This window comes from Anolis sagrei, chromosome 3, assembly GCF_037176765.1.
Source record: "Anolis sagrei isolate rAnoSag1 chromosome 3, rAnoSag1.mat, whole genome shotgun sequence".
NCBI classification, from domain to species: domain Eukaryota; kingdom Metazoa; phylum Chordata; class Lepidosauria; order Squamata; family Dactyloidae; genus Anolis; species Anolis sagrei.
Window position 1 is genome coordinate 257895447 of NC_090023.1, and position 12137 is coordinate 257907583.

The 12137-nt window shown below is 40.3% G+C and overlaps 1 protein-coding gene across 6 annotated transcripts in view; it reads right to left on the reverse strand.

Annotated features, from left to right (window-relative positions):
• The window catches only part of PEX5L (peroxisomal biogenesis factor 5 like), a 204671-nt gene that overhangs the window by 107940 nt on the left and 84594 nt on the right, over nt 1-12137 (reverse strand). The window contains exon 1 of one of the 6 annotated variants that reach the window (XM_060767459.2): nt 593-740. The exons of 4 other annotated variants lie outside the window; for them this stretch is intronic. In XM_060767459.2, the coding sequence (XP_060623442.2) occupies nt 593-703 (111 nt within the window). In that variant the 5' untranslated portion in view covers nt 704-740. Of the gene's footprint in view, nt 1-592; nt 741-12137 lie in introns of those variants that run through there. One more of the 6 variants, XM_060767462.2, reaches the window with a different exon arrangement.

The following is a 12137-nucleotide window of genomic DNA, read 5'->3' on the forward strand; positions in this document are numbered from 1 at the left end:
CAACTAGAAATGACTTTTGGTCACAATTGCCAGTTAGTAGAGTCTACACAATGAGGACAGAACTATTTCTTCCTCCCAACGCAGTTGCCCACCCAAGTTTTAATGTATGCTTCCTAGAGAAAGGTAGTTGGCTAGAAGGGTAAACAAGATGCCGACCTGGATAAGAAATCTGACATGTTCCTGATTGTAATGCTTCTATCATCACAATAATCATTACTACCACCATCCCACTACATTTTTAGTATTTTTAGTACTTGTTTTTGCGGCTTTTGCACTGTGGTATTGCTTTTTGCTTCCCATTTTCCTCTGTTGTTGAACCACATTTGTCCCTTTTGGACAAGGACCAAAAATTTTAACCACTATGTTTTTTTTCCATAAAATACCACATTAAATGATAACATATGATTTCAAAAATTAGCATCACAAAGTTTATTGCCTTCTCCATGCCTTTGGATGAGCAAAGAACTGTCCAGGGTTCTGAAGTCTTGCCCAACCTCTGTGCTACTCAAAGTGGTCCCTGAATCACTGCCTGTCAGTCCCTGGCAAGTCTACAGGAAATAAATAAACAAACAATTGTACCAAAATGTCATACCTGGCACATTGGAAAACAACAGTTGCCATCCCTGCACATCACAGAGCCTGAGAAGAACTGCATACAGAAAGAACCATCTGCTATGCCCTTCCTGCAGTGCAATTCCAACATATTATTCGCACAGGAGAAGCCTATCCAGCATAATGGGTGGAGTGCTAGAATGTTGACTAAGATTACACAGGTTCTAATCTCAGCTTTGCCCTGAGAAAATCTCTCTAATGCAGGTCAAGTCAATGTATTGTAGCCCAACTTGCACTTTAGGGTCATAATAGTGGAAAACTGGCTGGTGTTCATTGGGGAAAGGGTATATTTTAAAATGCAGCAATAAAAAAACCCAATATAATAATAATAATAACAACAACAAAGTATGGATTGTCTATGTTGCAATCCCAGGTGACAGCATGATCGAAGTGAAACAACTAGAAAAGTTGACACAATATGAAGATTTAAAGATCAAACTGCAAAGACTCTGGCACAAGCCAGCCAAGGTGGTCCCAGTGGTGATCGGCACATTGGGTGCAGTGCCTAAAGACCTTGGCCTGCACTTAAACACAATCGGCGCTGACAAAATTACTATCTGCCAGCTGCAGAAGACCACCTTACTGGGATCTGCATGCATTATTTGCCGATACATCACACAGTCCTAGACACTTGGGAAGTGTCCGACGTGTGATCCAATTCAACAGCCAGCAGAGTGTCTCCTGTGGACTCATCTTGTTTTTTTTCAAATAATAATAATAATAATAATAATAATAATAATAATGTTTTTTTCTATCCCAATTCCTCTTCCCAGGGGACTTGGGGTGGCTTACAACATGAATAATACAATAAAGTACAATACAGTAAAATACAAAAAAAGGAATAAGCAATTAATAACACATCCCATTGATATAAAATATAATAATACTGTAGTCCTAATAGCTTGGAATTTTTAAAAGAAAAAAAAATAAAACTTTGTATTTCCAGTATGGATAATTTTCCACACTGACTTCCTGAGCATCTACACTGTAGAAGGAATGCAGTTCGACACCACTTTACTTGCCATGGCTCAATGTTATGGAATCCTGGGATTTGTAGTTTGCTAAAGCTCAGCATGTTTTTGAGACATAATGGCACTATTCCATGTGAAATACTTGACAGTTGCCACCCCTCAAAACAGGCAGAGAACAGAAAAAAAAAGTGAAAGTAGGCATGCAGCAAGAGGTACTAAAAGTATCAAAGAACTTATGAATTATTATTGAGAGAAATCAAGCAACAAATGGGCTTTATCTGATGAATCACTTATCTCTTTCTCTGACTAACCCTCTCCCTCACAATCCTTTCACTCACTTATCACTTAAATCTTTCCATCTAACTCCTTTGGCTTGCTCTGTTTCTCACTCCCACTCTTCACTCTTCCTCAGTTGAACTCCATGGGTTTTCAACTGCCTGAAGTGATGTTTCTGCTTTAAAGCTTTTCTCTCTCTTTCATGCTCTCTCTCTCTCATACACACACATACACAGTTGAAAGCAAAAGTGGAAGCAGATCCAATTTCAGAGACAGCTAGGATTGAGCCCACAAGCAAAAGTGCTGGCAAATTTAGACTTTACTAACAAATATGCTAGTTATTACCTCCTGGGATAAGCATTTCAAACATCTAGAAACGGGGAAACATTTTAAGGGATGAGATCTGAACCTGGGATCAGGTGGAGGTAAATATGATGCTGAAAGAATAAACTGTAGTCTGGATTGTGATCCCAAAAAGGCTGGTTTAGGCAATAGGGCCTGAGGTCCACCGTGATGGACTAAAGACCTGGGCATTATACAATGTAAATTTATTTATTTATTTATTATATTTGCATACCGCTCTTCTCAGCCCTCGGGCGACTTAGAGCGATTCACAATAGCAAAATTCAATGCGTAAAACATCATAAAACAGTTAAAAACAATTAAAACAATAGCATTATAACAATAAATTAAACATCATATAACATCTCATACTGTCCATAGTTAAAATCAAGATCTAGTCTCATCATCCAATTGTTCCATATTCCTATATTCGTTACACTGCCTATTCAAATGCCTCCTCGAACAACCAGGTCTTCACTTTCCTCCGAAATGCTAACAGGGAGGGGGTTGATTTAATTTCTGTAGGAAGGGCATTCCACAGCCGAGGGGCCACCACTGAGAAGGCCCTGTCTCTCGTCCCCGCCAAATGTACTTGTGATGCAGGTGGGATCAAGAGCAGGGCCTCCCCAGACGATCTTAATGTCCTAGCTCAGTGATTCTCAATCTGGGGTCCCCAGATATTTTTGGCCTACAATTCCCAGAAATCCTAACAGCTGGTAAACTGGCTGGGATTTCTGGGAGTTGTAGGCCAAAAACATCTGGGAACCCCAGGTTGAGAACCACTGTCCTAGCTGGTTCATAGGAGAAGATGTGTTTGGACAGGTTAGTTGGGCCAGAACTGACAACAATGCAACCATCAACAAGATCTTGCATGGTTAACTGCTCCTGTTCAAAATTTCACTCGCTCAGATCCTGTGTCAGCAAAATCCATCCCATTTCCCTTTCTACCCAATGGTCCATTGTCAACCACCTCCAAGAGTAACTCAGCCTTCTTTGCCTATTGTGCATCCTCATGCCTCATTAAATTCTATTGGTTTCTTATTCTCCTTTTCCAGCTGAAAATGCTTTATATATATTATTCAATACATACAGATACTATTATTATTTATTATGATATATAATGCTTTCCTGTTTGGCATGTGAATATCCATTACAGTGACATCATTAAAAGAAGTGACTCTATGTAATCTGAGAAGCTATTATCCCGCTTCACAAGAAAAATCTACTCAATACCAAATTATCCCAATTACCTACTTCATGTCTCTTATCCTCCAAGATAGACAAAGTAATGATTCTGATACCTCCCCCATTTTTTTCCAGCTAGGAGGAACTCTCTCTGTTAAAAAAAGGGCGGACAGGTAAATTTCCCAATGGCATCCTTAATTTCTACTGGCTGTTTCATCTGTCAGATCTCCTGCTCTGCAAGCTACCTGCCACTTAGATGAACATTCAAAGGGAACCAAGTCTAATGGTCTAAGATCAGCTGCTATTCTCAAAGAGATCACAATACAACCACTTCTGACACATCCTGAGATTAATGCTATCAGGGACTAATGAACTGTAAAAAAAAAAAAGGGGGGGGGGATACTAGAGATAACAAAGGTTTTGTGTTTTTCCTCACCTGCATTTAGCGTAGTTTTCGGTTGACGCACCTATATCACACTACCTTTTGCTGAAGTGGAAAGTGCATTAATCCCAAGTAATAGGCACTCCCCTTACTGACCCTGGAAAGGTTAAAACTGGAGAAGATTAGGAAGTGGAGCTTATGGATTTAGTTATGAGCCCCCTACTTCACTCACTCCATAATACAAGGACTGAGTCTCATGATGTAGCCTAAGACTTGTTAGTGTTACTTGGAATGACTATCAAATTACTGCCAGTCTCTGAGTTAATAACTTCCAAGTTATGAACAACTCATAGTTATGAACAAGCTTCTTCCATCTCTCTCCTTGCCATAAAATCTTAGCGCTGAGCCAAAGCATGTCTATATCTCTCCAAACTCATTTCCTTTTTCTTCCTATTGATATCCAAACTACTTTTCTTCCTATGGATCCCTGCAAACTTCTTTCTTTGTTCTTCCTATTGATCTCTCTAAATGCCCTTTCCCCTTCCTTCCTATTGATCTTTTCAAACCCCCTTTCCTTGTTCTTCCTATCAATCCCCCCAAACCCTTTCTCCTTTTCTTCCTATCGATCTCTCCAAACCCCTTTTTCCTTTTCTTTCCTATTGAGATCTCCTTCATCCTCTCTGTATCTCTCCACCTCTCCTCTCCTTTCTTTCATGGCTGACACCACTTTTAACTGCCCTGGCTCAATGCTATGCAATGCTGGGATTCATAATTTGGTGAGGCAGCAGCATTCTTTGGCATTCTTTGGCAGACAAGTCTAAAGACCTTGTAAAACAGCTCCCAGGATCCCATAGCAATAAATCAGGGCATTCATTCCACAGCTTAAGGACACCCAAGGAAGATGGGGCAGGACAAACAGGAGGAGCTTGAACTAATAAACAACTAATAAACAAGTTCTAATTTGCAGCTAAATACCTTCCACTGATGAGAATGAGTGATCCAACTAACCTGCATTTCCCACCCTAAACACTCCAGTTTATTTATTTATTTATTTACCTCCTTACTATATTTGTATACTGCCCTTCTCAGCTTTATACGTGACTCAAGGCAATTTACAAGTCAGTAATCCACAAAAGAGGATTTTTCAAAGTATAAAAACAAATAAGGATTAGGTAAGTCTTAGTACAATGTAGAACTACTAAAAAAATTGCTACAGTTTAGAAGTACATTGATTTTTAATCTTGTGCTCTTGTCTGGATTATGTAAATCGTTAGGATACAGCCATAGGAAAACATGCCAGTTGAACTAATAAACAAGTTCTAATTTGCAGCTAATAATACCTTCCACTGATGTGAACGAGTGATCCACCTAACCTACATTTCCCACCCTAAACACTCCAGTTTATTTATTTATTTATTTCTATACTTGTATACTGCCCTTCTCAGCTTTATCAGTGACTCAAGGGGATTTACAAGTCAGTACACATAACAAAATACAAATTAAACATTAAAACAGTATAAAACCACAATAGAAGCAATGAAAACAATACAAACTAACACCATTATCATCAGCGTCTCCTAGTTAAATAATGTTCTACCATGTCCAATAAAGATCACCTTCAACTTTCAATTTCAACACAAATACTTAACACTGACTTTTTTTTTTGAATTTTGCATTTATGCATCAAGCTGTGATCTTGATACAGACCTGCACAACTTGGCCAAAATTAAATTGGTTACATTTCTTTGGCCTACAGATAGGTTTTTAGTGCCTCACTCCGGGTTTGTGAGAAAGCACCTTCCCTTACAGCAAGCAGCAATGAGGATGAGCCTCCAATTCCTTGAGCTGCAGTCCTTTTTGGAGGGAAGAAGTGCCTCAGCTCTTGCCTGCGCCGCTCTTCCTTTCTCTTTGCCTCTGGGTTGCCTCTGTCATCTCCTTCCCCTAGGAAAAAACTGCCAACTGCGGCATTCATTTCCCTCATTTCTCTCTCACAAGAGAGGGAAATGAACAGCAGGTTGGTGGTTTTCCCATCGGAGGAAGAGGCATCCTAGAGGCAAATGAAGAGTGGCGTAGCCAAGTTTTCCTCACAAGCGAATGGTATAGAATTGGAGGTTTTGCTGTCGGATGAGAAGGAAATGACAGAGGCAAAGAGAAAGGAAGGATATCAGAGGCAAGAACTGAGGCCCTTCTTCTTTACCCCTTCCTTCTCCTTCTAAAATGGATCAAGATTTCAACTTCCTTGAATACCCCAAGAAAATTTAATCTTCAGAGATAGCTGTGTTAGTCCACACAAGTACACAACAGTTTCTTCTAGCACAGTGTTTCTCAACCTGGGGGTCGGGACCCCTGGAGGGGTCGCAAGGGGGTGTCAGAGGGGTCACCAAAGACAACCAGAAAACACAGTATTTTCTGTTGGTCATGGAGGTTCTGTTTGGGAAATTTGGCCCAGTTCAATCATTGGTAGGGGTCAGTATGCTCTTTGATTGTAGGTGAACTATAAATCTCAGCAACTACAATTCCCAAATGTCAGGGTCTATTTTCCCCAAACTCCACCATTGTTCATATTTGGGCATATTGAGAATTAGTGCCAGGTTTGGTCCAGATCCATCATTGTTTGAGTCCACAGTGCTCTGTGGATGTAGGTGAACTACAACTCCCAAAACTCAAGGTCAATGCCCACCAAACCCTTCCAGTATTTTCTGTTGGGCATGGGAATTCTGTGTGCCGAGTTTGATTCAATTCCATCGTTGGTGGAGTTCAGAATGCTCTTTGATTGTAGGTGAACTATAAATCCCAGCAATTACAACTCCCACAGGACAATATCAATACCTTCCCCCAATCTCACCAGTATTGAAATTGGGGTGTATTGGGTATTTGTGCCAAATTTGGTCCAGTGTATGAAAATACATCCTGCATATCAGATATTTACATTACTATTCATAACAGCAGCAAAATGACAGTTATGAAGTAGCAATGAAACTAATTTTATGTTTGGGGGTCACCATAACATGAGGAAGCATATTAAGGGGTCATGGCATTAGGAAGGTTGAGAACCACTGTTCTAGCACCTTTGAGACTGAGAGCATGACTCTGGTAGCATGAGCTTGCATGGACTCAATCTATTTCAACAGCTGCATTTGATTCACCACTTGTACATGATGAGATAGTCTGAGTTTATAAAAATTATGCTCCATATTTTATCTTCTCTGCTAGACTCAAAGGAGTTACAAGTTCCTTTATATACAGAAGAGACTTGGGATCGATAAAGAAGCCAAGAACCTGCAATAGGTGCACACTCTATTTGACATTGTTTGAAAAACCCCTGATGCCTTATACTCTTCCTTTTAGAACTAATTCAGAAACAATACAAGACGAACTCTCCAGGATGTGGCACTATGAAACCTTACTTAATAGAAACTATTGATTCCCTTTCAGTTCGTCATCCCTGCCCTCCTCAGAAGGAAGGATAATATCGTAACAGTAGGAAGCAACATGAGCATTGCTTCTTCCATAGGGTCACTGACAGGTGAACACTGACATAGGTTCAATGCCAAGATTCCAGAATGTGTGCCATGTATTTTACCATCCCATGAAGGCAACATCCCCTTGCTGTTAATGCATGAGCACTCAGAAACAATCTACAAGTGGAGTGCATTGATTCATTTCTATTTCATCTGTATTCCAGAAAATACATTTTTCTGCCCTGTCTTTCAACAACAATAAATTCCAACTTTCGTTATGGGAGCCAAAGAGCTGGAACAGCAATTATATTACTAACATTATTGTACCCTGTTATGAAAGCTATGGGGAGGTGGTAATTTCTTCTTTTCTTTTTGAAGACAGAAAATATAAAAATAAAAGGGTGTCTAATAAAAAAAGTATTTACAGTATCATCCTTTTTATTTTGCACATGCCCAGTGCAGCTTTACATTCAAGGGATGAGAATCCTTGGATTTTAACTAAGCTAAGACATAGATAAAAGTTTCATCCGTTGGAAGAGCTTCCTGTTTAAAATTAAATGGAATACCTACTTTATTAAGAGCCTGACTGATGTTTAAGAATTGTATCAAATCCTTCTTGGGTGTAGTTGTGTTTGAAGGTGAAAAGATGATTCTAAAAGATAGACAAGTGGTTCCCAACCTGTGGTTCATGGACCACCAGTGGTCCGCAAGAACTAAAATATGGTCTGCAGCCTCACTGTTACTACACCGTTGCAACAAAAGCGACTGGTCTCACGAAACCCTCTTATAGTGCCTTAAATATGGTTTTCTGTGAGCGAGCAGATGGATGGCATATGTTCTGCATCAGAAACTAGAGCTGATGTAGTCTATACAATGCAATTTTCTGAATCAGCACCTCAAAAAACCAAACCAAATCTAAAGTTTATGAAGAACGGTTTCATAACCGTTTTGGTACTAATGTTGGAGAGTGACCCCTGGTGAAAGTGATCCTTGGTCAAGTGGCCCCTGGTCAAAAAAAGGTTGGTAACCACTAAAACAGACAGATTCAGTGATGGCACCTTATTTTTGGAAACAGCTTGGGAAATTTACTTTTTGGACTGTGAATTTCAGGATCTCACAACCGCTGGCTGTGCTGGTGGGGAATTTCTGGAAGCTACTGTTGAAAATATGACTTATACTAGTGATATCTGGGCAATTACATCTAAACTTATTACTATTGTTACCTCTCCACCCCTTTACCCATCTTAAGAAACAGATGCGTGACAATATACCCACAACAATAGTACTCTAAGCATCTGAAAAAATGGTTTGCACTTGCAGTCTACAGAAACTTATGCCAAAATAGCAGGGTGAAAGACTCTTTCTTGAGACTGAGGTGATCCCAAAACATACTGTTATAATTGTTAAAACTGAGGGATGTATAATAGTTTTTATAAAGTTGTCATGTAGTAAATGTTTGTGATGTGTTATGTTCATTTATTACAGTTGTTATTTTATAATTCTTAAGACTGTTTTACCAATTGGTTTGGCTTATTATTTGTTGTTTTCTCATTAAATGTTTGCCACTGTGTAGTTTTGTTGGAAACTGCCTTGAGTCCCCTTGGGGAGATAGGGTTATAAATAAAGCATTGTTATGATGCAATCATTATATCTGTTCATTACCGACAGCATGTCAAAGAATGACCATGCCATAAACTAAATTATACAGAAGCAAAGACCACCAGCACTGAAGTGATGGTCCTCCGTCATCAACTCCGCTGGACCAGCCACGTTGTCCGGATGCCTGACCACTGTCTCCCAAAGCAGTTACTCTACTCCAAACTCAAGAATGGAAAATTGAATGTTGGCGGGCAGGAAAAGAGATTTAAAGATGGACTCAAAGCCAACCTTAAAATCTCTGGCATAGACACTGAGAACTGGGAAACCCTGGCCCGTGAGCACTCCAGCTGGAGGTCAGCTGTGACCAGCAGTGCTGAAGAATTTGAAGAGGCACGAATGGAGGGCAAAAGAGAGAAAGAGGAAGGCACATCAAGCCAATCCCGACCAGGACTGCCTTCCAACTGGAAATTAATGCCCTCACTGCGGGAGATGATGCAGATCAAGAATAGGGCTCCATAGTCACCTACGGACCCACCCTGGAGGATTATCCTACTCGGACAACAAGGAATCATCTAAGTAAGTAAGTAAGGACTACTGACCAACTAGAATTGCTCTGAGGTCAATAATATGCCCACTGGTCATGGCATTCTCTAATGTTTCCATGTTATTTTTGCTATAAAGTAAATTCTGATCCATCTAGCCCAGGTATGGGCAAACTTCAGCTCTCCAGGTGTTTTGGACTTCAACTCCCACAATTCCTAATAGCCTCAGGCCCTTTCCTTTTCTCCCTCAGCTGTTTAAGCAGCTGAGGGGGGAAAGGAAAGGGCCCGAGGCTGTTAGAAATTGTGGGAGTTGAAGTCCAAAACACCTGGAGGGCCGAAGTTTGCCTATGCCTGGTCTAGCCCCAGTATTCCAATCACTTCCTCACAGTATCATCTTTTTCTGAATGTTAGTTGAGATTTTATCTACAGGTGCCACAGATTGAACCTGAACATTTCTCCTTGCAAAACATATGCTTTACTTCTTAGCTCATGGCACCTTCCTGCATATGCAAAGGCAGTTTACATTTGCTTTGCCTAGTTTACACTTCAAAATGTATATGGGAATGTATGATAGCAACATATTTTAAGTATTCCAAGCATTTCCTATGAACATGTAAAGCTGCCTTGTTCTTTGTTACATTATTGATCCATGGCTCTTCTATTCCGACCAGCAATCAATAATAGCTATGGTTTTCCATAGCAATGATGTAGTGCTCAGGGTCTTCTTCCAGTCTGCAAAGGGGATAGATAACCAAGGTGTAAATCCCTAGCCTCAAAATAACTTCAGCACTACGGATACATCCTTTAAAGCACACATTAAAATTTGAGCCGGATTCACTACCTCACTGACAAAGTAGCCACTCCTGATTCTTCAACATCCCAGGTACAATGCAGATTATATAAAATTCACAGATGTTACTCTGGTCAACCACATAATCTTGTAGAGAAGAATGAAATTGTGTATTTGACATGGAAGAGCTGGTGCTGAAGGAACGCTGCGGTTTAAGGCAATTTAGAGAGCATAAACGTCTTTAGAGGCTCACCCTTCTTATAAAATTTGCATTTCCGTTATATTCCATCTGTCTCTCTCGAGTCCACTAGCACGCCGTGAGTGCCAGTAAAACTTGAGACAGAAGATGCTAGCAGACTTAGGAAAATACTGGAGTTTGCAATGCTACAAAAAAAAAACTATGAGGGGGAAAAGAAACAAGAGAAGTTAACATGTCCTCAGAAATAATGATCAGAGTATATTTTTACAGACTGCTGAGAATGGATTGAAGAAGGAAAATGGAAGATTGGGTGGTGGTGGATATTCTGTTGGAACAGGGACATGGCTGAGAGTAGAAATAGTCCTTTGTGAATAATTTAAAGGTGTATCCCAATTCACAGATAATTTGGTATCAGAGTCAGGGACAACACAGAGTAAGGATAGGTTTTTATAACATGAAAAAGTGTGTTTCAACATGTTAAAATGAGTATTTTATTCAGAACGAGCAATATGCTCATTTGAAATGAAACACTAAGATCAGGTAAGCCTTGCATGAATTGTATTCAAGAGTGACTTATTTTTCCATTGGCCTACCCTTGTTTATGGTTTCTGTTTTGGTGGACACATTTATTTATTTGTTTGTTTGTTTTATTTATTCTATTTATATCCCACCTTTTTCTACCCTGAAGGGGACTCCAGGTGGCTTTACATATGGCAACTATTTGATGCCTTTAGATAACAGACAATTAAATATATTTATGTTAAAATTTAAAAATTAGAGTTAAAATGCACATTTTTTTTGTCGTGTCAGGAGTGACTTGAGAAACTGCAAATTGCTTCTGGTGTGAGCGAATTGGCCATCTGCAAGGACATTGCCCAGGGGATGCCCGGATGTTTTGATGTTTTTATCATCCTTGTGAGAGGCTTCTCTCATGTCCCTGCATGAGGAGCTAGAGCTGATAGAGGGAGCTCATCCACCTCTTCCTGGATTTGAACCTGCAACCTGTCAGTCTTCAGTCCTGCCGGCACAGGGGTTTAACCCACTGCGCCACCGGGGGATCCTAAAATGCACATTAAAACATATAAACATTATAAGCAAAATTAATATCACATAACCTACAGTTGTAATCCAGGGCCATTCCAAGAATCATTGCACATATTTTGTAGTTATTGTTACACTGTAGTTAATCTCCAAAGGTTTGAGCCCAGAGCCAGGTTTTCACTTTTCTTCTGAAGGCCAGGAGGGAGGGAGCTGCTCTAACATCACTGGGGAGGGAGTTCCACAGCCGAGGGGCCACCACTGAGAAGGCCCTGTCTCTCTTTCCCACCAGACACACCTGTGAAGATGGTGGGACTGAGAGCAGGGCCTCCCCCAATGATATTAATCTCCTAGGTGGTTCATAGGAGGAGATATGTTCGGACAGGTAAGCTGGGGCAGAACCGTTTAGGGCTTTATAGGCTAAAGCCAGCACTCTGAATTGTGCCCAGAAGCAAAATGGCAGCCAGTGGAGCTGGCATAAAAAGGGGGCTGTATGCTCCCTGTATGCCGCTCTGGTGATCACCTGGCTGCTGTCCATTGAACTATTTGAAGCTTCCAAACAGTCTTCAAAGGCAACCCTACATAGAGTACATTGCAGTAGTCTATTCAGGATGTAACCAGAGTGTGGGCTACTGTGGACAAGTCTGACTTTATAGATCTATTCCTCATTTTTTTGTTTATGATAAAGGATTTTTAATCATGGTGAGATTAAGTAGAGATAGTCAAGTAGAGAGTAGATG